The sequence below is a fragment of the Mustela putorius genome, unplaced genomic scaffold, assembly GCF_011764305.1.
Source record: "Mustela putorius furo isolate JIRA1106 unplaced genomic scaffold, ASM1176430v1.1 tig00000698_pilon_pilon_pilon, whole genome shotgun sequence".
NCBI classification, from domain to species: domain Eukaryota; kingdom Metazoa; phylum Chordata; class Mammalia; order Carnivora; family Mustelidae; genus Mustela; species Mustela putorius.
In genome coordinates, this window is record NW_025421449.1 from 1,068,883 (window position 1) to 1,096,392 (window position 27,510).

The 27,510-nt window shown below is 45.2% G+C and overlaps 1 protein-coding gene across 1 annotated transcript in view; it reads left to right on the top strand.

The window, feature by feature from the left end:
- Positions 1-20,807, top strand: part of HKDC1 (hexokinase domain containing 1) — a 41,336-nt gene extending 20,529 nt beyond the window's left edge. The window contains exons 8-18 of the mRNA XM_004769545.3: positions 949-1,104; positions 2,092-2,325; positions 3,113-3,417; positions 5,452-5,597; positions 5,701-5,820; positions 9,590-9,685; positions 9,838-9,937; positions 11,345-11,528; positions 13,532-13,687; positions 17,683-17,916; positions 19,861-20,807. Coding sequence (XP_004769602.1) covers positions 949-1,104; positions 2,092-2,325; positions 3,113-3,417; positions 5,452-5,597; positions 5,701-5,820; positions 9,590-9,685; positions 9,838-9,937; positions 11,345-11,528; positions 13,532-13,687; positions 17,683-17,916; positions 19,861-20,008 — 1,879 coding nt within the window. The 3' untranslated portion in view covers positions 20,009-20,807. The remainder of the gene's footprint in view (positions 1-948; positions 1,105-2,091; positions 2,326-3,112; positions 3,418-5,451; positions 5,598-5,700; positions 5,821-9,589; positions 9,686-9,837; positions 9,938-11,344; positions 11,529-13,531; positions 13,688-17,682; positions 17,917-19,860) is intronic.
- Positions 20,808-27,510: the final 6,703 nt, after the last annotated feature.

Sequence of the window (27,510 nt, forward strand, 5' to 3'; positions counted from 1 at the left end):
GTACATTTGTCTAGACCCAGCCAATTTTCCAAGAAGCTCTGATGAGTAAATAGTTAAAATACCTCCTAGAAACCATTCAGACAGTAGCACTGCATGCCCAGAAAGCAAATTTCTGCTTTGGATATCCCTGCATCCCTGGTGTGCCCCCCAGGTACACACCCATTTCACCGGTGACACAGCCGTTATGGCCCAAGACCATCATCACCCTCATCACCCTCGCTCTCTCCATTTCACCTAAAATAAATTTCACTCCCCAAACCCAACCTGGATTTCTTTTGATTGTCTTCTGTTTCTGCGATGTTCTACAACTTTCTCTAATGAAATAGATAAAGTTGATTAGAAAACAGGTTGTCCTTGATTTTGTGCCCTATTATGTTGGGAGAATAAAAATTAAATTTAGTTGTTTTCCTGGGAAACAGTTAGTCATTGCTTGTCGGATGCAGATTCGGAATCAAGGTGTGGGCAGCCCAGTGGGATATTTCATCCACACTATTGGAGAGCCTTTCAAGCCCATCTCCCAGACAGAGTATCTTTCTTTCTTGGCCCAAAGTATGGCGTAGGCATTGGAAGCATCTGAAATTTGCCATGGTTGGTGGTCTGGGGGGCACCTGAAATCCCTGAGGTTGGGATTCCTTATGCCTCATATGAGAATGGTATCCCCATGGCCAGGGGTGATAAAGATTCTTGGATTCAAGCACTTCATGAGCAGGAAGGAATCATAGATCTCCTCTAGTGCAGTTCTCTCCTTTTATAGGTTAGGGGAGTGCAGTCCAGAGGAGACAAGTGAGCTCCCAAAGGCACCCGAGGCTGTGAAGGGGCCTAAGGCCCCCTGACCCATGGAGTGGTGCTTCCATTTCTCATGACCCTTGACCACGGCCGTGGCTCATGGGCAAAGGATGCTACACACCCATAACCACAGCTGTTACTGATCTGTTCACCAAATCGTAGGTTTGAGAAGATGATCAGCGGCCTGTACCTGGGCGAACTTGTCAGGATCATCTTGCTGAAGATGGCCAAGGCAGGTCTCCTGTTTGGTGGCAAGAAGTCCTCTGCTCTCCACACAAAGGGCAAGATTGAAACACGGCACGTGGCTGCTATGGAGAAGTAAGCTGCCGGCTGGGTGCCTTCACCTTGGATCTGCAGTGGGTGAGGGTGGGTAGCCAGGGTGTGGTATGCTTATGGAAGTGGCACAGCGGAAGGGACCAGCTCCATCCTGATCTTCACCAGGACACCTTCAGACCGGGGCCCAGCTTTGGGTGCATTAGCAATGCCTGCTGAGACTCGGATGTGGCTTCTTGCTGGTTTCATTGGCCAGGGAGTCTGGGGTTGGAGGCCTATGCCTTTCTTATATTTTGCTGCCTTCTTCCTCCTGCCTTCACCACCTGAAGTGGTGACTTAAAACTTTTTTGGGGTCCCAGATCCCTTTGAGGATCTAATTCAAATTCTGGACCCTTTACCACAAAAATGCATGTTTGTACTCAATTTTGCTTATAAAATTGGGCATCCTTTGGCCCATTAGTGACCATGCATGTCTAAGAGCTCCTGCTATAACAAGTACTTGGTACTTTTGGGGACTGGCCTTGGCTTTGATGACTTGAGGCCTCACACAGAGGTCCCTGCAATGAGGAGATGGCTGGTGAAGGCGACTGCCTCCAGTCCACTCAGGGTCCTGTTCTGCAGGCTTAGAAACCCTGGCACTGGCCTGAGCTTTGCAATCAGTTTAGATTCTGAGCTCTGCAAAGTGGCCTCTGACTCCTAGAATCCATTTGTGCAGAGCATGGCAGAGACTGAGTTTCTGTGGAAGGCAGAATAGTAGAGTCAGGTCAAATCCTGACCCTTGCACTACCTAGCTCTGTGACTGGGGACAAGTACCCCACTCTACGCCTGTCAGATCTTCAGACGAGTGCCCGGCACATTGTGACAGCTCAGTGAACGGTGGCCGCTATGATCATTGTTGATACGGTTTTCATTATTATATCACGATGTGCCAGCTTGCTTGTTTTCACAATCTGGAGAGGCGGGAAAGCTGGTTCTCTAGGGGACTTCCATGGGATGGCGAACTGTGGCCTCTCATTGCCGTCCCCTGGCCAGGTATAAGGAAGGCCTTGCCAATACCAGAGAGATCCTGACAGATCTGGGCCTGGAGCCTTCGGAGGCCGACTGCATCGCTGTGCAGCACGTCTGCACCATCGTCTCCTTCCGCTCAGCCAACCTCTGCGCCACGACCCTGGCCGCCATCCTGACACGCCTGCGGGAGAACAAGAAGCTGGTGAGGCTCCGGACCACGGTGGGCGTGGACGGCACACTCTACAAGATACACCCTCAGTGAGTACTGCCTGCGCCCCACTCCCTCCACCCCCAAACAGAGACCCAGCACGCTCTCCGAACTGTGCTGCTTTTCTGTGGGGCTGGAGCCAACCACCTCCTCCTGCTACTGAGTTTCCAGGAGAAGGAGAGACCGTATGCCTCTAGCTAGGTTATTTTGGGGGGATTGTTCTTAAAGAAATGCTCTGCTACATCTGACTAGAAGGGCGTTCACCCAGACACTTATCCATCTGTCCATCTATCCATCCAGCTATCTATTACTATTGAATACCTACTGAGGTTGGAAAATAAAATACACTCAAGTTATAGATGGGGAAAGATCTGAAGGGCAGAGGTTGCCAAGTTCACAGGAAGGATACGGTAGGAAAGTGCAGGGAAATGAGAATTTCCCAGGAGGAGGGAGTGGGAGAGCCCCTCTGGCTGACAGAGGTGGTTTTGGGAGTCAGGCAGGTATATGCTGGAAAGAGCTGGGGAAAGGACCCTTCCCCTTTGGACGCAGATGATTCTCGGCTAATACAGTATGTGCAGACATGCCCTACTTATTGAAATATTAGTGATGAATAAACTAACCACTTCTTTGAGCCTCCAAGAGTCCCTTTCACCAGCCTAGCTGCCCTAGCCCTTCCCCCCAGTCAGCCCCTTGCCTCCCCATCATTCGGTAACTAAAGGGTTGGGCCCAGCCCAGAAAGACGGCTCAGGACCCCCATTCCGCACCTATGTCTATCCCCACTGGCCAGGCCTGGGCCTTTATGGTTGTTACACATTTTGCTGTCGCCCCTGACTTCAGATACCCGAAGCGACTGCACAAGGTGGTAAGGAGACTGGTCCCGAACTGTGACGTCCGCTTCCTCTTGTCGGAGAGCGGCAGCACCAAGGGGGCTGCCATGGTGACCGCAGTAGCCTCCCGTGTACAGGCCCAACGGAAGCAGATTGACCATGTGCTGGCTCTGTTCCGGCTGACTCCAGAGCAGCTCAAGGATGTGCAGGGCAAGATGCGGACAGAGTTCGAGAACGGGCTGAGAAAGGACACCCACCTGACGGCCACCGTCAAGATGCTGCCTACCTATGTCTGCGGGATGCCGGATGGCACAGGTGGGCCACGATCAGAGCTCCCGCCCAAACTCCTTAAATCCAGTTAGGCTTTAATTTTTAAAAAAAAATTTTTAAAAAGATTTTATATCTTTGAGAGAGGAAGAGAGAGGACGAGCAGGGGAGAAGGAGAGAGGGAGAGAGAGAAGCAGACTACGCACTCAGTAGGGAGCCCAACTCAGGACTCAATCCGAGGACCCTGGGGTCATGACCTGAGCCAAAGGCAGATGCTTAACTGATGGAGCCATCTAGGCACCTCAGGATTTTAGTTTTAAAAGCCTTGTATTCATGTCTGTAATGGAGGGAGGGGGAGTAGGGTAGAAAGTCAGTACAGTGATTCTATTTGCCTTGGTGGATCCTGGGCATTTGCAATGGACAAATACCCTAGTGAGGTCACACGTGTGTCTGCGTAGCTGAGAACATGGCGTGTACATCATGCTGCTGGCGACGGAAGCCCAGGCTTTGCCCTCGGAGCTGCCATCTGGACACTTGGACTTGTCTGGCTTGTCTCCTGCCTGCTACCCTGCCTCTCCTCTCCCAGGGCTTGGCTCTTCCTCTCTGCTCTCATTGCTTTCTGCCCCTGACTTTTCTGACGCTTGATTCTTCTCTGTGCTCAGCCAAGAGGAGCCACGACACAAGGTGGACTCTTCTTGAGACAACTGACTTCACCTCTCTGAACCTCAGGGGCCTCACTTAGAAATAATGACCTTTGTAAAATGCTCTAGGTCTTGTACTTTGTTTTGGAATCTTTAATTTCATCTCATCCTCAGAACCACTTGGGATGTTTCACAAAGAAAAAAATGATTCCCATTTTATTGCTGCCAAAACGGAGACTCAGAGAGGTCAGATGGCATCCTCAGGGTCGCACAGCTGCACTTGGGGACTCTCAGCAACAGAGATCTTTCCAGAGCCAATATCCTTCGAGTCTACATGGGAAAGAAACTAAGAGCATAAAAGACAGTGTTCAAGTGTTTATTCTTTCGTCCTTTTCATCCTTCTGCCTTCGTTTTTTAATTATAATTTTTAAATAAAGATTTTACTTATTTGAGAAAGAGTGAGAGAGAGAGAGAGCATGAGAGTGGGGTGAGGAGCAGAGAGAGACAGACTCCCTGCCTAGCAGGGAGCCTGACGCAGGGCTCGATCTCAGGACTCTGTGATCATGAGCTGAGCTGAAGGCAGATGCTTAACCGACTGAGCCAGCCAGGTGCCCCTGCCTTCATTTGTCAAAGTTCCATTAAGCACCTACTAAATGTCAGGCTCTGGTCCAGGCCTGGTGATAGCACGGGGAAGGAAACACAGTCCCTACCCTTGTGGAGCCTACGTTCTGTTGGGCTTGCAGACAATAGACAAACACCATATGAGGCCCTGTAGCAGCAGGGGCTACGAAGAAAATGGGGAGAAGGCTTTAGGGCTGGCTGGGAGTGCTGTCTTTAGCAAATTCAGGAACCAGCAGAATGAACAGTGAGGACAGAACAGAATGAGGGAGGCAGAGGGCAAGGTGAAAGGTCATATAGGACAGGCTCTGATGCTCCACCATGTTAGAGAAATGAGAGATAGATACTGTTGGAGTGGCCCTGGATGGTAATGGGGGGCTGGCCTTGACATGGCTTCTTGTGGGTCAGGAGCAGGTGTGGGAATCCACACGTGGGAGAAGCAGGGGGCAGGAAGAACTCTTTCATGCTCATGGGGAATAACTCCTGTAGGCCATAGAGACAGGATGGAAACATCCCCCAGATTTCACTGTGGTCAGTGTAGCCTGACTTGGATTCGCCTTCAGAGGCTCCTTAAGCTTAAGCATCATATGCAGCCTCTACCAGGTAACAAGAAAAGCGGACTGGCCTTGGACAGGCTCAAAGTGCTTTCCAGGGCCTGGAGGCTGCGCTGGGGGACTGCCACTCTCCTCTGGCTCGGGGGCCCCCAAGGAGAAGGCTCCGAGTCGGCTCTGGGTCGGCAGCTCCTCTTCCTCTCAGTGCCTCCACACCAGCCCCTGCTCTGTGCATGCTGGAGGAACTCAGCGCCCACTTTTTCCCCCCTCAGAGAAAGGAAAGTTCCTGGCCCTGGATCTGGGGGGAACCAACTTCCGGGTCCTCCTGGTAAAGATCAGAAGTGGACGGAGGTCGGTGCGAATGTACAACAAGATCTTTGCCATCCCCTTGGAGATCATGCAGGGCACTGGCGAGGAGGTATAGGCGGGTTGGGGGAGTTCCACACCCTGGGATGCCGGCCTGCCGCCCCACTGCCCTGTGTTGCTGTTGGCCAGGAACGACTGCCCCTTTTTCCCCACAGCTGTTCGACCACATTGTGCAGTGCATCGCCGATTTCCTGGACTACATGGGCCTCAAGGGAGCCCAGCTGCCTCTGGGCTTCACGTTCTCCTTTCCCTGCCGACAGACAAGCATCGACAAGGTGGGACAGCCCTGCAGACTTGGAGGCAGCCTGGCGCGCTTCCCTCCTCCCCGAGAAGACTCTCACAGGGTCTGGGGCTGAGGAAACGTAACCAAGCCTTTGAACTATTTCATGTTTTCCATTTCTTTCTTTCTTTCTTTTTTTTTTTTTAAAGATATTTATTTATTTATTTGATAGACAGAGAGAGACCACAAGTAGGCAGAGAGGCAGGCAGAGAGAGAGGGGGAAACAGGCTCCCTGCTGAGCAGAGAGCCCGATGTGGGGCTCGATCCCAGGACCCTGAGATCATGACCTGAGCTGAAGGCAGAGGCTTAAACCACTGAACCACCCAGGCGCCCCATCATGTTTTCCATTTCTTATGTTCTATTTTCACCTTTAGGAAATAGTTCCTTGTATGTATACACACTATTTTTTTTTACTTTAAAAAAATTAACATATAATATATTACTTGCTTCAGGGGTACAGGTCTGTGATTCATCATTCTTACACAATTCACAGCACTCACCAAGCACATACTCTCTCCAATGTCCAGAACCAGCCACCCCATCCCTCCTACTCCCCACCCCCCAGCAACCCTGTTTGTTTCCTGAGGTTAAGAGTCTCTTATGGTTTGTCTCCCTCCCCAGTCCCATCTTGTTTCATTTTTCCCTCCCTACCCCCATGGCCTCCTGCCCTGCCTCTCAAATTTCTCATATCAGGGAGATCATATGATAATTGTCTTTCTCTGACTGACTTACTTCACTCAGCGTAATACCCTCTAGTTCCACCCACATCATTGTAAATGGCAAGATTTCATTTCTTTTGATGGATGCATAGTATTCCGTTATATATATATATATATATATACACACCCCCCACATCTTCTTTATCCATTCATCTGTTGTTGGACATCTAGGCTCTTTCCATAGTTTGTCTATTGCGGACATTGCTGCTATAAACATTTGGGTGCACGTGCCCCTTTGGATCACTACATTTATACACACTAGGTTTTTTTTTTAAAGATTTTGTTTATTTATTTGACAGATAGAGATTGCAAGTAGACAGAGAGGCAGGCAGAGAGAGAGAGAGGAGGAAGCAGGGTCCCTGCTGAGCAGGGATGTGGGGCTCGATCCCAGAACCCTGGGATCATGACCTGAGCTGAAGGCAGAGGCTTTAACCCACTGAGCCACCCAGGCGCCCCTATACACACTATTTTTAATCACTGTGTTGTGGGAAAGTAAAACAGGGGCTCAGAGAGGTTAAGTCAGTTGTCCAAGTTGCCACATCTATAAACTGTGGTGGAAGGTTCCAATCCAGGACACTGGTGTGAGAGCCCAGGCTCTTGCATTTTGCCTCTGGGGGAGACCAGCACCCAAAACCAATGTCCTGAAACCATCTTGGCTGTAATACACAATACACCTATATATATAATTAAAACCTGCAAGTCAAGAAATAATGTCCTTGTTGTACGCATTCCACTCTCTTCTCTATCCCATCGCATTTTGAATATGAGAAGCTTGAGCCACACTGGTCTTGTCTGATGGGTTGGTACAAAATCAGAACGGGAACAGATCTCTTCAGGGCTCTGAGAACACCATGGAAACACCCATGCCAGCAGCTCCTTCCTGCCCTAATTAAATCAGAGAATGGGGAGACAGGGGTTTAAAAGGCTGAAATATCTGGTCACACACCTAGCTCTCTTAAAATTAAAAAGGCTAAGAGCCAGAATATCCATTTCTCAAGATTCCATTTTTCAAACATGTGCTGAGAAGAAGTGATCAAGGATGTTCACTACAGCACCCCTTTTAATAATGAAACATGAGAAATAGCTCCCATGGCAGCAGAGGGTGACTGAAGACACTGGCAGAGCCATCAGAAGGAATTACTTCCTTGATCTGCATTTACCAGGCACACACGTAGTGGTGCTCAGTGCCGGACACGGTTCTAAGTGCTTCGCGGATGCTACCCACCGGACTGGGAGGAACAGAGCGTGAGCGTGGGTCTGGAAGCTGAATCTTGGCTTCTCCACTTACTGACTGAATGACCCTGGGCAAATTGTTTAACCTCTCCGGACCTTGGTTTCCTCATTTAAAAACTGGAGATAAAAATAGTACTTATTTCACAAGTATTCTTTATTTCTACGCAATTATATTTGAGGAATATTCTGCTCGGGGAAGACATGGGGCAGATCCACATGAACTGACCTGGAAAGGTCTAGAAGACACATTATTAAGTAAGAAAACCAATTTCCACTAGTCCACACACAGTGTGAATTTATTTTAACATAACGTAAACGGAGAGAAAGAGGTCTGGAGGGAGTCCTATCAGCCTGAGAGTAGAGGTTACCTCTCAGACTGGGGGGATGGGGACTTTGTCCTTACCAGTAACACTTTAATTTTTTACAAGGGCAACATATTACTGTATGACTGCTGCCATTAAAAATTAATATACCATTAACACAGCTGTGTGCAGCTGTCCACAGTCCTGAATGATCAATGAACTCCCAGGCACAGCAGCTCTTCCTGACCCAGGATACTGGGTCTCGAGGCCTCTTCCAGGAGTTCTGACAGGTTCATGGATACTCTGTTAAGAGGGAGGGGTAGACAGATGGACAGCTGGGAGCAAAGCCACTGATGGCTAGGGAGAAAAAAGAAAGACTTTTAAAAATATATTATTTTTTGTGTAACAGCAACATTTTCAACTGTGGGTGTTGAATCTCTGGTGTTCTGCATACATCCATCAGTGAAGGGACAAGGGAGCCGAACTCCCCAAGGACTTGGAGAGAAGGAGGGAAACCAGGGCTAAGAGGCCCAGGGTGAGATGGCCATCTAGCCCATGGGGGTGAGGGCACTGCCGTCAGAGCTGTTCACTCCTGCTCCCACCCCAGCAGCTCTCTTGGCCTAGACACCCCAGCTAGACGTGCCCTCACCCCACCTCCAGCTCAGGCTGCAGAGTCTGAGACTAGACTAACTCCACCTCTGGCTAGGAGTGTAAACTTGGGCTTTCTCTTAAAAAATGAAAAATAGGGTGCCTGGGTGGCTCAGATCTGCCTTCGGCTCAGGTTATGATCCCAGGGTCCTCGGATCGAGTCCTGCATCGGGCTCTCTGCTCAGCAGGGAGCCTGCTTCTCCATCTGCCTCTCTCTTTCTGTCTCTCGTGAATAAATACAGTAAATCTTTTAAAAATGAAAAATACTTTTTCTCAATATTGTAAAAATTATACAAGCGAACTTTGGGAAAACTAGAAAATATGGACACCCAAAAAGGAAAGACTAAAAGGCACCCATAATCTTGAACCCAGAGAGAACCCTTGTCAACTTCCTGGGATAGGCATTGTTGCATACCTTTTTCTAGATATGAATGTGTGTGTGTGCATGCATGCATGTGTCTGTGTGTTTTTTAAAAGAATAATATCTGTATTTGTTTAGTGTGTGTTCACTTTACAGTGTGTGGTGACCATCTTTCTCTAACGTTCACTGTTCTCTGACAGCCTGATTTTTTATGACTGTTTAATATTTTCTATATTCATGCACAAGATAATAGATCTCTATCATTAGAACGATAGGCTGCCTCTAGTTTTTCACTGTGGAACCATGCTTTGATGGATATGTTGTAGCTTTTAACTTTAATCACATCTTCATCTGTCCTTGGCTGAATTAAACATGGAATCACGATGACCCAGGCCTAGTGACAAGCAGCCGACCACAGCACTTTGCATCTTTCTGATGCTGAGGTTGGGCAGTGGTCCCAGCAAACGGTTGCTCAAATGAATTTCTCCTCCTCTCTTTCAGGCAACACTCATTGAGTGGACCAAAGGCTTCAAGGCCACTGACTGTGAAGGGGAAGACATGGTGGACATGCTCAGGGAAGCCATCAAGAGGAGAAATGTATGTTACAGTGTTGAGGCTCATGCCTGACCTTGCGCCTTTTCCCAGGCCCCTTTGCTCTGCCACCCTGTGCCCCCCTTGGGCTGATACACCCCTCCTGAGACTACCTGGTGTGCACACCCAACTTTACAGTATGGCTGCTTCCTTTGCAGGAGTTCGACCTGGACATAGTTGCAGTTGTGAATGACACAGTGGGGACCATGATGACCTGCGGCCATGAAGATCCTAATTGTGAGATTGGCCTGATTGCAGGTAAGTGGTCAGGCATGTCCCATTAGACTACTCATGTCTGATCTTCTGGTGGTTTCCTTTTTACATGGTGTGGAGCTGGGCCAGGGGTGGGGCTGGCGTGGATGGAACATTGTTCCATTACACAGATGCTCTAAAGCCAGCTTTGTCCGTGGCAGAGATGAAGTTAAGATCAGGAGTCCAGGTTTCCTAATTTCTAAGACTTTACTTAGTATCTTTCTCCTTAAGAGCCCTAAGCCAACATTGTCCTTTTGTTGAGGAAGGAGAATGACACAGAAAGACGAGATTTTTAAATTAGGGGTTGGGGGCAGATTATCTGGAGTAGAAAGAGACCGCTCTTGGCTTGGGGCTGATTTCCATGCAGCTCTGATGTACATTTCCTCTGTTAGCTGACTTCTTCTGGCTGTGGGCATGAGGACGGGGAAGAGCTGGAAAGAAACCTAGAAGGGAAGGGGGTGGCCTGACATGTGATAGAGGCATTTGAGGGGACTTTGAGAGAATTCTGGCAGTGATTAAGGGCAAGGATGGATTTCAGAGGGCTGACTTTCTAATTGGCAAGGAGATGGGTAAGGTTTGAACTGGTAAAGACAGAGGCGATGAGCATTGCAACTGACAGGCACAGGTTAGTCATGAAAGAATCAGGGAAATTTGTTCCAGTTGTCTGTCTGGGCTTCCTGAAGGGGAGCAGTGGGTAGAACAAGGAGATGGGGATATAGTGAGATGCTTCCAAGGCCAGCTAAGAGGTTTCATCTCACTGGAACTCTTATCCACTTGGTGATGATGGACAGGTTACTCACTCTGCCTGGACTTGAGTTTCTTCATCTGTGGTAGGGGTCAGGCTAGAATTACGAGGGCAATGGGGTGAGACTTGTTTGATTGAACATAATAGTTGCCTGGACTGTTGCACTGAGAATAGTTCTGAGATCAGGTCAGGGGCAAAGGAGAGAGAAGGTGGCCACAGACACCAATGTTTATATCTCCAAGACTAGATAATACCTCATGGTCCCTTCTAGCTCTGGCTGCTAAGTATGACTACTTGGGAGCCCATTTTGGGTGCCTGTAGCTTCACAGTAATGGTGAGGATAGGAAAGAGATGATCCGATGCAATGGTGAGGAGGAGGGGGAGGATGGTGTCCTCTCTTGTACCACATACTGTGTGGAGGAAGCATCTTGTTGTTTTCTTTAGAACAACCCTATAAGGCAGGGATTACTTCCTTTTTATAGATGAAGAAGATGGACCTCTGAAAGATGAGATTCTTGCCTGTAATCCCTGTGCTGTGAGGGTAAAGCTGGAATTCACACCCAGTCGTATCTGACTCCAAGCCTAAATTCCTCTCTACTGCCCTCCTCTGCCTCTTTAGGGCCTGGGGATGTCTCTTGAGACTAAAGTCCCTTCATGATTCCTTTCAGGAACAGGCAGCAACATGTGTTACATGGAGGAGATGAGGAACATCGAACTGCTGGAGGAGGACGAAGGGAAGATGTGCATTAACACAGAATGGGGGGGATTTGGAGATAATGGCTGCTTAGATGACATCCGGACCCAGTATGACAAGGAGGTGGATGAGGGGTCCTTGAACCCTGGCAAACAGAGGTGAGGAGGGCCAGTGTGTATATGTAAGCAGGGTGTGCACTGTATGACTTTATCAGACCGAGGGAGGGGTACTACATTCATATCGTAGCCGCTATAGCATTGTATTTTAATTATACGTCCCCATCAGAGGTCAGTGATGGGTTTTATTGGAACAAAAGCAAAATACAGGACAAGTTTCCAAGGAGTAGAAAGAAGGGGTGACTTTTTCTAATTACCATAAGGTACCATAAGGTCTAGGGTGGCTTTGGAAGTGATTTAAACACAGTCACCAAGTTTACTCACTGTGGGCCAAATGTTACAGGGCAGGGGCATGCTGATTCAGTGGGCCTGCTCAGGGTGGGCTTCTAGGACATCCTAGAGGTCAACATCCTCAGCCTTTCAAGGGCTGCTACCAGGTTGGTGACCTCTGTTGTTCTGGGGGTAGAGAAGTGACAGCGGGTGGCAGATGGGAGCACTGGTTCTCAGTCATGATGTCATGTCCCACCAGGGGCCACAGTCACTGGGGAGAGAGATTCCCATTACTAGCCGTACCAAAAATAGGGAAACCAACAAATGATTCTTTTAAAAAAAAATGAGTACATTTTTGCTTGTGTTCTCGTCTAGCTTCTCAAGGAAAAGAGAAAGAGGCAGGTAGGGGTAGAAGAAACGTGCTAGGAATTGATAATTAACTCAGGCCCTTCCATGACAGCAGGTGTTGGCAAACTTTTTCTGTAAAGGACCAGATTGTAAATGTTTTACTATGAGGCCATATGGTCTTTGTCATAATGAAGCTCAGTGTCTTAGTATATAAAATAAGATGAAAATATAGATTTATCATGATGATGATATCCCAGTGGGGAAGTTGAACAGATAGGAAATGTAATGGGATATGTGGGCCACAGATACCTTGTAGCTGTGGAACCAAGAACCAAGTATCCATACAAGGAGATGCCTGGGGAAGGCCAGCGCTAGCCTTAATCATCCTTGGCCTTCCTTTAGCACTAGTCTTTGTAGCTAGGAGGAAGATGAGCTGTGGGGAGCTCAGCTGAACCAGGGCTTGCTCCAAAAAGAAGGGACCTTATCTCTGAATCCCAACTTGGGACATTTGAGTATCATGGCTCTTCTTAAGGGGCAAGTGCCGCCTTCTTCTTTTTTTAAGATTTTATTTATTTATTTGTCAGAAAGAGAGAGAGAGAGAGTACAAGGGGGAACAGCAGTCGGAGAGGGAAGCAGGCTTCTTGCTGAGCAAGGAGCCCAATGTGGGACTCAATCCCAGGACCCTGGGATCATGACCTGAACCAAAGGGAGAAGCTTAACCGGCTGAGGCACCTAGGCAGCCCAGCACCTCATCACTGTTAGTGACACTGTCTCACCAGCCTGTGCGCAGTGCCTGGTCAGTGCCTGGTCAGGGCCTGCTGGTTACAAAGTCCCTTCTCCTCTTGTTTCTTCCCTCAGGGAGCTCACAGCCTGGTTTAAAAGGGGGGTTTGGCTCCCTTCTAACATGTTCAAGATCTCCTGGTGTGTGGAGTTTAAGTATAGTATTTCACAGAGCAGAATCTCTAATGGAACAGATTTCTTCAAATGCAAAGCCGAAGGGGATCTAGTAAACCAGATTCATAACACAAAGCCAGGGAGAACTGGCTCTGGAACCTGGAAAGGAACTCACTCAGTGCCCGCTGTGGACCAGATGCTGGCCTCCCAACACTCTTGCAGGATCAGGCTTTTGTTGTCTGTTTTACAGATGATGGCTCACAGTACTTGCTCCTGTGCCCAGCATGGGGCAGTGCGGGGACCTGCCTTCCTCCCGGTCCACAGGGCTCCAAAGACTGGCTGTCTCACATCGTGCAGACTTCTGCATTGCCCTTCTCTGGGCCTACTGCCCACTCTGTACCATCCCAAACCAGGCGGCTGTTGGATGCCAGTGGTCTACCTTCCATACCCAGACCCATGGTCCTTTCGTGAACCACTCACCAGGGCTGATTTTCCTGCTCATACTTTCCTGCTTATCCCTATTCTCCAAACAGATATGAGAAAATGACAAGTGGAATGTACCTGGGGGAGATTGTGCGGCAGATCCTGATTGACCTGACCAAGCAGGGTCTCCTCTTCCGTGGGCAGATTTCAGAGCGTCTCCGGACCAGGGGCATCTTTGAAACCAAGTTCCTGTCTCAGATTGAAAGGTAATGTGGGATCAAGTTCATGTGCTCGTGTGAGAGGCCCTCACTGGAATGTGCTGCTGTCAGGCTGGGGTCCAGCAGACTTGAGATTTAAAAATAAAGACATGAAGGGCCTGGCTGGGCAAAAGGTTTCTTTCTGGAGCTGCTCTGTCTCTCTAGCAGCATGAAGAATCATAGCACACAGTCAAAGCGCCCGTCGCATGCCAAGGCCCTGAGCTTACCAAACTGATAACATAGGGGTTAGCTTAGGCTGAAAAAACTGATCCTTTTTTGTTTCTGAAAAGGTGATGTGTCCATAATATGAAAAAAAAAAAAAACTTTTAAAAAATCACCCATGTGCTTGCGACTAACTATAACTGTTTTGATTTTTGCATATTCCCTTCCAAGTTTTTCAATATGTGTAAACATATTTTAGTAATTACAATCATAGCACACATATCATTCTATATATTATTTACTTAGTGTTTGTACATGACAATTTTCCATTATAATTCTGGTTTTCTATTTTATTTTTTATTATGAAAAATTATAACATATATAAGAGTGAGGGAATGGTAAAATGATTCTAATGTTTGCATCACCACCTTCAACAATGATCAACTCACAGCCAGACTCAGTCCATTAATATACTCTTGCTTTTCCCACCCCCAAGCTGGATTAATTAATTAATATCCTGCCAGTGTTTCTATTTTCCAGATTGCCTAAAAATAATGTTTTTACAGTTCATTTGTTTGCGTCCATATCCAAACAAGGTCCATACGGTGCAGCTGGTTGATATGTCTTTTAAAAATCTCTTTTAATGTATAGATTTCTCCTTTTGTTTCCCCTTGGAGTACATTTGATGAGGAAACTGTATCCTAGAAGTTTCCTGTGTTCTAGATTTTGCTGATTTCACTTTTAGCATTTTTCTCTCCCTTGTATTTCTTGGAAACTCACAAGAAGACCGAGATGCCTGGTTAGATTCAGTGTTGAAGTTTGGACAAGAATATGTCATAGGTGGCATTGAATTTTCTGTCTCTGTCTCTTTTATGTTGTTAGCAGTCATTGATGCTCATTGCCTAGATCTGTGATTGTAAAATGAAGGTAAGTTAATGCTAATAGTCCGGCATTTTCTAGCTGGAATACTTCTAGAAAGAGAAACTTCCTCCTCTCAATTCTTTGGTATAATTATCATTTTAAATAGCTGCGTGATGTTACATGATATTGCTGTACTGTAATTTACTAAACTTTCCCTTTAATATAAGATGTCTAGCTTATAATTTATGGATTTCTGCAATTCTGAGCAATACCATAATTATTCTTCTTGTGTTATCATTTGCATCTCACAAATTATTTCCTTAGGAGTAGAAGCATTTGGTTAAAAGAAGCATTTCCCTATGGACACACTTTTAAAAAGATAGTTCTGGTTTCCACTACCACCAGTGATGTACAAATGTGTTGGTTTCGCTGCTTTTCCTACCAGCACTGGTTCTTATTAGAGATTTTGTATTTGGAATTTCTGTCAATTTGCATTCATTCAGTTAATTTTACTGGTCTTTATGGCCAGATGCCAGCAAGCCAAATACCACTTTGGGAGACAAGGAAAACTCTTTAGAAGTGAAAGCAGTGTACTTAATGAGAGAACTCTGCAGAGCAGATCTTGCTGTCTAAGGAGATGGAGGTAGAATCAGTAACAGCAGCAGCAATTTTGTGTTTTCAGAAATGTTGATCAGCAGATACCCAGCATCCTTTTATTTATGAATTTTTTTGGTCTGGCTTCAACCCATGAGATTCAAAGTTAAAAGTCATCACCTTTGATGATCAGAGGATCTTCTTTTGCTGCGGGGGGCAAATGGTTTCTTCCTCCTGTGCAAGAGATAAGCAGATGGACTATCTTTGCCTTTTTTTTTTTTTGCCTGAGTACAAAGGAAGATGTCCCTGGACAAGAGTAAGTTAGCAGGACCTATATGCCTCTAGGAATATTTGCTTCTGGCACACCAAAGGCGTCTGCTTTGGATGCTATGATTTCCAGTTTCTAGGTATTTTATGTATTTTTAAACTTCATGGAATAAAAATCATATCCAATGTCGTGCCAGTTGGGAATGGGAGGTGCTATGTGCACTGTGGCCCATTTCAAAGCACATTGTCCAATGGATGTACCAGGGACCTTGGGGGGAATCCTGGGCTTACCTCCGAGACTGAGTTTAAGATTGCTTGTGCTGTGTGAGCTGGGGCAAGTCGCTTTACCTCTCTGGATGACAATTTCTTTCATTATAGAGGATAAATGCTCTACTGCTTAACCCCAATGATCGACCCAATCAATGGTCAAGTAGGGGAATGTACATGAAAGTACTAGGTAAACTGTGATGGGCTAGGTGAGCTAGGTAAACTAGGTAAACTGTGATGGGCTAGGTGAACTAGGTGAGCTAGGTAAACTAATGGGCTAGGTGAACTAGGTGAGCTGGGTTAACTGTGATGGCCAAACTGTGGAAAGAATTTCAGGTTTTGTTATTTTATATACTGAAAAAAAATCCACTTTTTTTCATCCTATACAAATATTACTCATTCATAAGCAAAAGGAAGGGGCACCTGGCTGGGCTCAGTCGGAAGAGCATGTGACTCTTGGTCTAGTGGTTGTGAGTTCAATTCCCAATGTTGGGTATAGACAGACATTACTTTTTTTAAAAAAAGATTTTATTTATTTATTTGAGAGAGAAAGAGAAAGAGAGACAGAGCATGAACAGAGAGAGGGAGAGGCAGACTCCCCACTGACCAGGGAGCCCAATGTAGGGCTCTATCTCAGAACCCTGAGATCATGACCTGAGCTGAAGGAGACAGTTAACTGACTGAGCCACCCAGGTTCCCTGGGTGTAGAGATTACTTAAATTAAAAAAAAAAAAAAAAAGCAAAAGGAAGAAAGAACTACTATAATCATACCAGCATCTAAATAGATTTCCTTCTGCCCTTTTTTTTTTCCTGAGCAAAGACAAATATTCAAAAACAAAACCAAATCAAGATCATATGGTACATAGCATTTTACCATCTATTTTTTTCACTTAATATGTTGTGAACATTTGCATTAAACATTCTTATGCAAGCTCATCATTGGGATCTACAAAGGATTCTATTATCTGACTACACCACCATTTACCTATTGAATCTGCTCTATGGCCAGAAGGGTTATTTCTCAATTTTTCTCCCTTGATAACAGTCTTCCCTACATATTCCCTGAGACAGTCAAGGCTATAATTTTACATTGTGTAGCTTGGAAGTCAGAGCTCCTTAAGTTCCCTGGGAGATAATCAGGGTCTAGACTTGAGGCCAGCCTGTCCCCAGAGCAGGTGCTTCTGTGCTTATGGTCCGGTGGGTGGGTTCCTGTTCACTAAGGTGCTGATTTTACATTGTTTATTAATTTATTCACTTCCCCATTGAATGTACACAGCCCTATGCTGGTTTCTATTGAGAACAGAATACAGTCTTATCCTCATAGAGCACGTAGTCTAGTCGGGAAGAAAAAACAGAAAATTAGAAAAAGTTAAGGGGAAGGAAAATTGGCCTCCAGTTGAACAGGGCCCAAGTAGCGGGAGCTCCCATGCTTAGTGGGAGAGGTTAGACTGGGTGTGAGAAGGCGGGTGCTTGAATCCCTGCTCTCGACTCTCTGTGGATGTCTCTAGCACTGTGAACCTCAGATTCCTCTTCGGAAAAAGCACACCAGATGTGTTAGTTGCTGAATCTAATAAGAACTTCTAGTGAGATAATAGGTTTGAACATGCCTAACACAAGAGGTGCCCACACATTATTTCTGGAAGGTGGTGGGACTTCCGAGGGCTTGGGGAGGCAGATTGCAGGCTTCCTTGAGTCCCAGCTTCTGTGGCATTCTGCGCTAACTCAGCCATTGCTTGGATCATTTTCCCCTCCTTCCTCCTGGGGCATTGGAGGCTGCAGAGTTATGAATCATGTGGAGCAGGTTTGAGGGCTCTGGGAAGCAGGTCCTGACGTCCCGCTCTGCTTGCCCGCAGCGATCGGCTGGCCCTCCTCCAGGTCAGGAGGATTCTGCAGCAGCTGGGCCTGGACAGCACATGTGAGGACAGCATCGTGGTGAAAGAGGTGTGCGGAGCCGTGTCCCGGAGGGCGGCCCAGCTCTACGGTGCTGGCCTGGCTGCCATCGTGGAGAAAAGGAGGGAAGACCAGGGGCTAGAGTACTTGAACATCACCGTGGGAGTGGACGGCACCCTGTACAAGCTGCACCCGCAGTGAGTGTGCTGGAGAGGCCGGGATGGGAGGGCATGGACCCCACTCTATCTAACAGACAAGGTGTGAGCCTGCAGGGCTCTCTCCCCCAGTGGTTAGGATGTGGGAGTATTCGCCGTCCTCTCTGGACCCCATGCTCCTCGAGGCAGTCGTAATCTCCACCTTGTAGGACTGCATAAGGATTGAGGTCCCAGTGCTCCACAAATGCATGTGACTAGTTCTAACTACTCCCACCAGACCTCACGGGGAAGCAATGAGAACTGAGTATTTTGCACCGCACACAGCATTTGTCAAGTATGAACAGGTCATAATTTTCTTAGCTCAGAGCCAGTGGACAGAAGGATTAATGTAAGTTTGAATCCTGGCTCCACCACTTAGAAGCTGGGAGACCTAGGCCCAGTTTCTTACCATCTCTGAGCCTCAGTTCTTAATCTGTAAAACGATGACAAAAATCTTACCTACCTCATAGGTTGTCATGAGGGCAAAGTTAAACAGTGTGTGTAGAGTGTATGGCACATCACAAAAATGTCAGTCATTAAAGCTGTTATTTTTTTTTGAAAGCTATTATTTTTCTTTAATGTTTAATAGATTGTTTTGGTGAAGAGAAAAAGTATTAATTTTATAAAGATTTCCAATCATATTGAAACCTATACACGAACATACTGTTATCGTAATTCTGGATCATTAGCTCTTCCAACGATGATGGCTCATTATCCGAAATAATGCACTGCTATCTCTTCTTGTTTTTCCCCTTAGAATCACTTATTTTATTATTATTATTATTGTTTTTATTATTATTTTGTTGACATCTCATTTGATCTATTAATGGGAAAAAGACAAAGGAAATCAATTTTTTTTTAAAAAACCTGGGGTTTTCTGATTTACTGTGCTGTCTGCTATCAACTGTTAATTACTTTCCTAGAATCATATGGACTTTTAAAATCTTAATTCATAACTGATTGACTAGAAAACATCCCATAGCCAATCTAACCACCAAGGTCAATGTGCTGGAAGGCAGGGTTTTGGAACGACTCAGTAACCAGCCCTTCACACTGCTTTCCCTCTGTCACCCCCATCTCCACCCTAACACTTTAAGGCTTATCTGTAGTTTAAAATTAAAGGAAATGGACCATCTTATCAAAAGAGAGTCGATCCTTAGTGTTGAGATTTTAGGTATAAGAGAAGTGGGATTATAGAAATAAAAATGGATATAGGAACAGAACTTCCTGTCCTCTCAAATGAGACCCCTGGATAAACATCTTTATTTAAGTTGGTCCATGGTGCTGGGATTGCTTATGAAGTGATATATATACTATGGAATATGCAGTTGAAAGACTCTCATTCTAGGAAAATTAGTTAAAGAACATTTTCATTACTTTTGGTTCCACAAGAATCACTTATTTCTGATGTGGTACCAACAAGCCTCTCTCTTAAACCAAAACTGGACCAAAGGACAAAAACCACATGATCATACCTTTTTTCTTTTTTAAATTTTTATTTATTTATTTGTTTGTTTATTTGTTTACTTGTTTATTTATTTGAGAGAGAGAGAGCAGGGAGAGGAGCCAAGGGGGAGGGAGAAGGACAAGCAGACTCTGCTGAGCGTAGAGCCTGATGGAAGGCTCGATCTCACGACCATGAGACCATGGCCTGAGCTAAAATCAAGAGTCAGATGCTTCACCTGAGCCACCCAGGCACCCCATAATAATTGCTTTTAAACTGTTATTTATTACACTTTGTATGTATATTCTATATGTGAAACACCGATAATAGTCTCTGGCTTTAGTAGTTGCTCAATAAAAGGTACAATTAAAACAGCTCTTCATCAAGTGGTATGGGAAGCCTGTAGAAGCAATCTGGAAGGAACAAACTAGTTTGGAATTATTCATAAATATGTTGGTCATGTATGTAAGTGCTGATGATGTTTCTCTTTCTCTCTTTCATAGCTTTTCTCGGATCTTGCAGGAAACTGTGAAGGAACTGGCTCCTCGATGTGACGTGACGCTCATACTGTCAGAAGATGGGAGTGGAAAGGGAGCCGCTCTGATCACTGCTGTGGCCAAGAGGTTGCAGCAGGCCCAGAAGGAGAAGTAGGAACTCCTTGGGGCTTGGGCCCGATGTGCCTTGGATACTGGCCAGCCTTTCCTCCGGCAGATGAGTTGGGGTCTGGGACCAACAGGCAAACTTCTAGCGGACTTCACATTCTGGGTGGCCAAAAGAGAACCCTGGGTTCTTGGGTACTTCTAGCATTTTGTTACTTGGTGTTGTTTTCAGGGGCATTCAATGACATTTCTGATTGGCATATTTGACCCAAAATGGGCCAATTTGTAAAATCAAAGCATTTGGGCCTGAAATAATCCCCTTTTAGCAATTTTTTCAGTTGAGGCCTGAGCTGCTAGTTCTCTATGGCTTTGGGTCCCGTGGCTTTTGGACTTAGAAACATGTCCACAGTCTGCCCCCGTGGCCTGGCTGGCTGAGCTCTCCACTGGGATGCTTCAGCCATTGCTTGCAGTAGATTGGGTCCTCACTCACAGATACCCCTTTGAGAAGGATAGGGATTCATGTAATAAACTGGAAATCTAATCTGACTTGTTCTTAACTCATCATGCTGACAAGGGAAAGCGAATAAAGACCTCGGAGTATCAGCCCCAGGATGAAGAAGGGTTGGTTACCAGGCAACCCTGCAGGAATCTTTTCATGCTTAAAGTGAGTTATAGCAGCACCTGTAGGATTTTGTTTCTCAATGTTGTGTGTGTGACGGGGAGGGGTGCCATTTGGGGCACCTGTTTTCATTTTACATGTGGTTTGTGTTGCTACTGTGGGTAGTTGTTTTCAGGACTGTTAGGTATATGAAATCCAGTAAATGAATAAAAAATATTTGATTTCCTAAGAATCTTTGCATGAGGTATCAGTATTTCATTGGGGAGGCTCGCTCGCTAACTTCATGCCCTGCTTGTGGAATAAGGACACTGACGTTTCTGAGAGCATCTCTCTCACCCAAACTTCTTCCCAACAGGGAGAAATATACAGAGTATCTTTTGTCATACTTCAACCATTTATCCAAATCTCATTTGAACAAGTACTTTTCATAACTGGGGCATTTACCATGTGATCCTACAGCCCTTGCCTTTGAACAGCTAAAGTTGACCGGAGGGCCTTTGGAGTTCCAAGCTGACTTCTACCTTCCTGGAACTCAGCCCTCCCCACCTGCCCTGTTAGACTGCATTCTCCCTTCCAGAACTAATCAGACTTGGCCTGTCCTTACCCATTTCCCTGCTGGATATCCTCACTTTTTCTTAATGCCCCCCCCTCATCTGAACCACCTGTGACTTCCTACCTCATTACCAGATTTCCTGCATGTGTTTCTCATCTGGCCCCTAGATTGAAAGATTTTTTTGTTACATACATTATTGTATTGCTCCAGTGAACCCAGGATGATGATGTTCTTACTAAATGCTTACTAGATGGAGACATGGTTGAAAAATGAACTGTTCCAAGAAATTTTCTTTAGAAAGAGTGGAGGCCATTATCATGGGCCACAGACTGAAGAGAATAATATCCCAGATCAAAATAAAATCCAGGTCGGTTTTATTTTGATTTATGTACTTAATTCCTGGTGGTAATTGTCACCATTTGTTGAAGCAGGATGTTCAGACAGACAGGATGGAGGAGGCTGAAGGAGGGTAAGAGAGAGGCCAGCTGGGGCTGGGGACACGTGAGGGAGCTGAGGTTCCCTAGGAACTCTTTTTTCGTATATCCAGTAAACGTGTAGAGAGATACTGCTGTGGGGAGGGCCTAGATTTACCAAAATGAATTTTTTTGGTTTGTATTTTAAGATTATACCCCTCTGGGGATGCTGTATGGATTTACTTATTTTTCTGTATTTTGAAGTTACGCTCCTTGGGGTAATGTTCCACCTTACCAGATTTTGTCTTCATCAACCCCAAACCTTGTAGTCCTTGTTATCTCTCCCGGGTTCTCTGTTTCCTTGGGAAGACACGTCCAGCCCCCAGTCCCTTTTCCTCCTGCCTCTGCTGGGAGTCTTTGCCTTCACCCTCACGCCTGGACGGGTGATCTGGTCCAGAGAGGCAGGCACTCGGGCCACCACATTGTCCCATACCTAGTCCCCTCGCCACGTGTTTGGCAGGTTTGAGGAGCTCACCCAGCTCTGGGATATTACCAGGAAAAGAGCCCCCAAGGTATCTAGGCAACCTTGCACATTCTGACTAATTGATAGCATCATAGGATCTTTGAATCCGGACGGAACTGCAGAGAGGGCACACAACCATCTTGCTGTCTTTGGACAGGCTGGCCCCTGAAACACCAGGGGCAATGGAAGGCTAACTTCTCCTCAAAGTTTACTAGGCAAGACCAGCAGCCACACCAACAAGGTAAAGTGTCCTCATGTGGACCCGACTTTTCCTCTTAGGAAGGGCTTCTTAGTCTATATTTCTGCCCTGTGGTTAGTTTCTCCCAGTAACCTTTTGGCTAAAAAGAACTGATAGATTTAAGAACTAGATTTTCCCCCATGACTCTGACTCTTCAGAAGAAGGGACCTCATTCCCGTTTGTCTGTCTTCAGCAATCTTGTGTACGCTTCTTCCCATTACCTGGAATGCGGGCTCTTTGAGAGTAAGGACTTGGATCTCGTCTTTCCTCTTTTCCCCGGAGCCTGCCACAGTGACTGACATTGAGTAACCATTAGATAATTCTCTACATGGATGAGTGACGGATGCTCAAACAAGTGTGTGGCCAAATTGATGGCTCTCCCTTGAGTCTCTTCATTCTTTAGCCTCTCCCAATGGGACCTGAGCCTTATAACACGTGAAATTTTCTATCAATGATCATCCAGTGAATGCCAAGCCCTGTTCTAGGCACGTAGGACTCAGAGGAATAGAAGACAGCACTCCTGCTTTATTAGAATTCACATGCTAGCAATGAAGGATAGACATAAATACCTTCAATACATAATGCTTCTCAAATGCCTAAAATGCATGAGAGTACAAGGGAAGCCAGTGGCATTGAATTACAATTATTAGGTTGAAGTGGTGATTAAAGTAACATATGGGCTTATTTTTTAATGCACTGTAATGAGATCTAGCAGGAACCTGATAACAACCAGAATTCTGAAATCCTGATGAGAGTAAACAGTGTTTTGAGACGCTTGCAACAACAGCGCAGATATGAAAATGGCCATGGTTTCTCCCGGAGACAAAGTCCCAGGTGCTGCTACCAGTTCTGTGGTTTGTTACCTACATCCAAAATGGAACAGGGATGATGAATTTCGATGAGCGGTGATTGAAAATTAGTCCCAAAGAAGCTCGGGGACTCCCCACTTTGGGGGTCTCTCCCTCGGGGACCTAGGTTGATAATTCCCAATTGAAATGATCTATTAGACCTGGCACTCAATCAGGGAGGGCGTCTTAGATGGCAGAGGCAGTGTGGTTTGGACTCAGAAGAATCAGGCATGTTATTCAACCTTTCTGAGCTGCAATTTCCTCCCCTAAGAATGGAGGATGCTAGAACAATCTAACAAGGTTATGCTAACCACACAAACTAAATACATGGACACGGGGAATCGGCTGTGAGCCACTTATACACGTGTGAAGTCGTTGCGTTACAGCTGTAGCTGTTGTTAGGTGGCCTGTCTTATTGGTATGATTCCCTGGAACATCAACCTAAAGGTCCTTCCGAGCTGATTGCCCAGACATGCGGATCGGTAAAGAATGGCAATTGGGGGACGCCTGGGTGGCTCAGTTGGTTGAGCGGCTGCCTTCGGCTCAGGTCATGATCCCGGCGTCCTGGGATCGAGTCCCACATCGGGCTCCTTGCTCCGCAGGGAGCCTGCTTCTCCCTCTGACTCTGCCTGCCTCTCTGCCTGTGCTCGCTCTTGCTCTCTCTCTCTCTGACAAATAAATAAGTAAAATCTTTAAAAAAAAAAAAAAAAAAAAAGAATGGCAATTGGGAGAAATGCATTTCTCACAACCCCTTCCCTCTACCTCCACTGTCTTGATATATACAGTCTTGTACTGTTTCACAGTTGAAACTCCTCGTGAACCATATTTCGTTACAGAGAGTACAAGGATGACTTGGGCCAAGTCAGGAACGGTAGAGGGATCTGGTAGCTCATCTTTGGGGTGAACTACGAGGGTCAGTTAGAGGAGAAGAGTTGAATTCCTTTCTCATCCAGCCAGAGAAAGAATGATGCTGGTGAGAAAATGAAGCTAAAAATCTTCTTCCTTTTTTCCCTTTTTTAATATATAAGAAAGAGAGAGAGCAAGGTAGGTTACTGATAATATAGGGAATCAGAATGGTTTGGGGGACTGACCTAAAAAGCAGCGATGCATTGACAGCACAGGACAATTCGAGGTGGGGGGTGGCATTTACAGCACTGTCTGTATGTGGCCCAGTTCCTGCTGAGTTACCTCTGTGACAGCCAGCATGGTATAGAGTGGCCTTTCACAACGTCAGCCAGTCTGGAGTCATTCTTTCCTCTAGTGCTCTGGTGAAATGGTTCAGTTCTCTACCCCACATACTGCAGGGAGGCCTGTCTCCACTCATTTTTCAACATTCCCGAATGGAATGCTTACATCTTCCAATTACTCCTCTTATTCCTGCCTCCAGTTTGCTTCCGCTCGTCTCAGTTGATGTCACAATTTCTGCAGCTCCTGCCTCTCTCTCTCTGTCTCTCTCTCTCTCTCTGTTTTGTCTGATATACGGAACTGGCCCTTCTTCTTGGATTCCCCAAACACCATTAACTCGAGGCCAATGTCTGGAACAGACTGAGCTAGAGGCTTGGGGATTGTGGAATGGGGACCACTTCACAGAATAGGAAACAACTTAAATATGAGTATCAGATACCAAAATTCTATGACTATCTCCACCCCAGAGAATTTTTCACAGACTGTCATTCCTCACAGGCTTTGCTGGTTGCATGGATTATGATTTCTCCCCAAATACTCTTCAGGCTTCCTTTTCTTATCCTCCTCTTCTCAGAATTCTGGACTCTTCCCATAAAATGAAAAATTCTTACCATTTTGTTTCATAGAGCTAATGATTCTTCTATAGCGTTAACCCACCCCTATGCCAGCCCAACGGACCTCACCTTTCCCAGCCAAAATGTTCCCATTGAGGTATTTGAATAAAAAGAGGGGTTTTCTCTCTAAAAGGAATTATTCTGTTCTCTTACAGTCAAGTTACAGCAAGCTTTTTCCCTTGACATCCAGCAAACTCCCCGTATTTTAAGCAATGACATCGTTACCACAGTCAAGATAATAAACATATCTATCACCACCAAAAGTCTCCTTGTGACCTTTTGTAATTCCTCCTTTCTGTCCAGTTTCGCTTTCCTTTTACTCAGTTAACTATTGAGTGGCTCTCTGTTTCTATATAATTTAATTTGCATTTTTTAGAATGAAGCAGATAGTTGGTATACTTTTAAAATCTGGCTTTCTTCACTCAGTATACTTATTTTGAGACTCATTCATGTGGATGCAAGTATTGATTTCATTCCTTTGATTGCTGACTATTCCATTGTATGGATATACCACAGTTCATTTATCCATTCATCTGTTCATGGATTTTTGGGTTGGTTCCAGTTTTGGGCTATTACAAATAAGACAGCTATGATCATTGTATACAAGTCTTTGTGTGGACCTCTACTTTCATTTCTCCTGGGTAAATAGCTCGGAGTAGAATAGCTAGGTCATTGAATTAAATTTTTAGACAAAAGCCAAACTATTTTCCAAAGTAGTTGAACCATTTTATACTCCCATCAGTAGTATACGAGAATTTGAGTTTTCCACATATTTGCTAAAACTTGGATTGGTTGATCTTTTTATTGATGGATTGATTGATTGATTGATTAGTTGGTCTTTTTAGTTTTAGACATTCTAATAGGTGTATAGTGGTATATAATTGTTTTAATTTGTATTTCCCAGATATTTAACATTTCTTCATATATTTATGGACCAAATGTTTTCCTTCTTCTATGAAATGTTTTAGTCATGGCTTTTGCCTATTTTTAAATTGGGCTCTTTGTTCCTTCTTATTGATTTATAAGAGTTCTTTATATATTATAGATCTAGTCTTTTGTCAGTTTTAGGCATTACCAATATCTTCTCACTTTTTTCATTTTCTGTAAGGTTTTGATGAACACAGTTCTTAATATTGTCAAAATTCTTAATCTTTTTTAAAAAGTTAGCATTTGGGGGGCACCTGTGTTGGCTCAGTTGGTTAAACAGCTGACTCTTCATTTCATCTTCGGTCATGATCTCAGGGGTATGGGATTGAGCCCAATGTCAGGCTCTGTGCTCAGACTGGAATTCTGCTTATCCCTCTCTCTCTGCTTCTACCCTCGATAGCTCACACTTTCTCTTAAAAAAAAAAGTTAGCATTTTTTTTGTTTCTTAACCAATCTTTCTTTACCCTCAAGGTCAGAAGAATTTTCAACAGTATTGTCTTCTTTTTTTTTTTTTTTAAGATTTTATTTATTTATTTGACAGAGAGAGATCACAAGTAGGCAGAGAGGCAGGCAGAGAAAGAGGAGGAAGCTGGCTCCCTGCCAGGCAGAGAGCCCAATGTGGGGCTCGATCCCACCACCCTGGGATCATGAACTGAGCTGAAGGCAGAGGCTTTAACCCACTGAGCCACCCAGGTGCCCCCAACAGTATTGTCTTCTAAAAACATTTAAAGTTTTAATTTTAAGGGCACCTGGATGTCTTAGTCAGTTAAGCAGCTTCCTTTAGCTCAGGTCATAATCTCAGGGTCCTGGGATCGAGCTCTGCCATGTCAGGATCCACTGCTTATGCTGTTTCTGTCTCTCTCTCAAACAAACAAACAAACAAATAAATAAATAAATTAAATCTTTTTTTAAAAAAGTTTTGCTTTTGAGGGGTGCCTGGATGTCTCATTTGGTAGAGCATGTGACTCTTGATCTCAGGATTATGGGTTTAAACTCCATGTTGGGTGTAGATATTACGTAAAAAATTTAAAATGATTTAAGTTTTGCTTTTTACATTTGTTCTCAACCCAAGTGAAGATGATTTTTAATATGGATAATTTACAAACCAATTTTATTCCCCCCCCTTTGGTAACTAATTTTACAAGCTCTGTTTCTTAAATAGTCTCTCCTTCACCACTGATATGACATGCCATCTTGTTAAATTCTACAAAAACCAAAATTTAAAAAAGCCTTATGGTAATTGTGTTGATCTCATATTGCCTCTGTAGATCAATTTCGGGAGAATGACCTCTCTGTCTTTTTTTTTTTTTTTTTAAGATTTTATTTATTTATTTGACACAGACACAGCGAGAGAGGGAACACAAGCAGGGGGAGTGAGAAGGGGAAGCAGGCTTCCTGCCCAGTAGGGAGCATGATGTGCAAAGGCAGACACTCAATGACTGAACCACCCAGGCACCCTGAGAATGATCTCTTTAAGATACTAATTCTTCCTAGCTAGTCGTCTCTTCATTGATTTAGGTTTTTCCAAATGTTTTCCAAAAACCTTTGTAATTTCCTATATAGGTCTTGCATTCTTTTGTTCTTATGTTTATTCTTAAGTAGTTTATAGTTTTGCAATAGTTTTATGACACAAT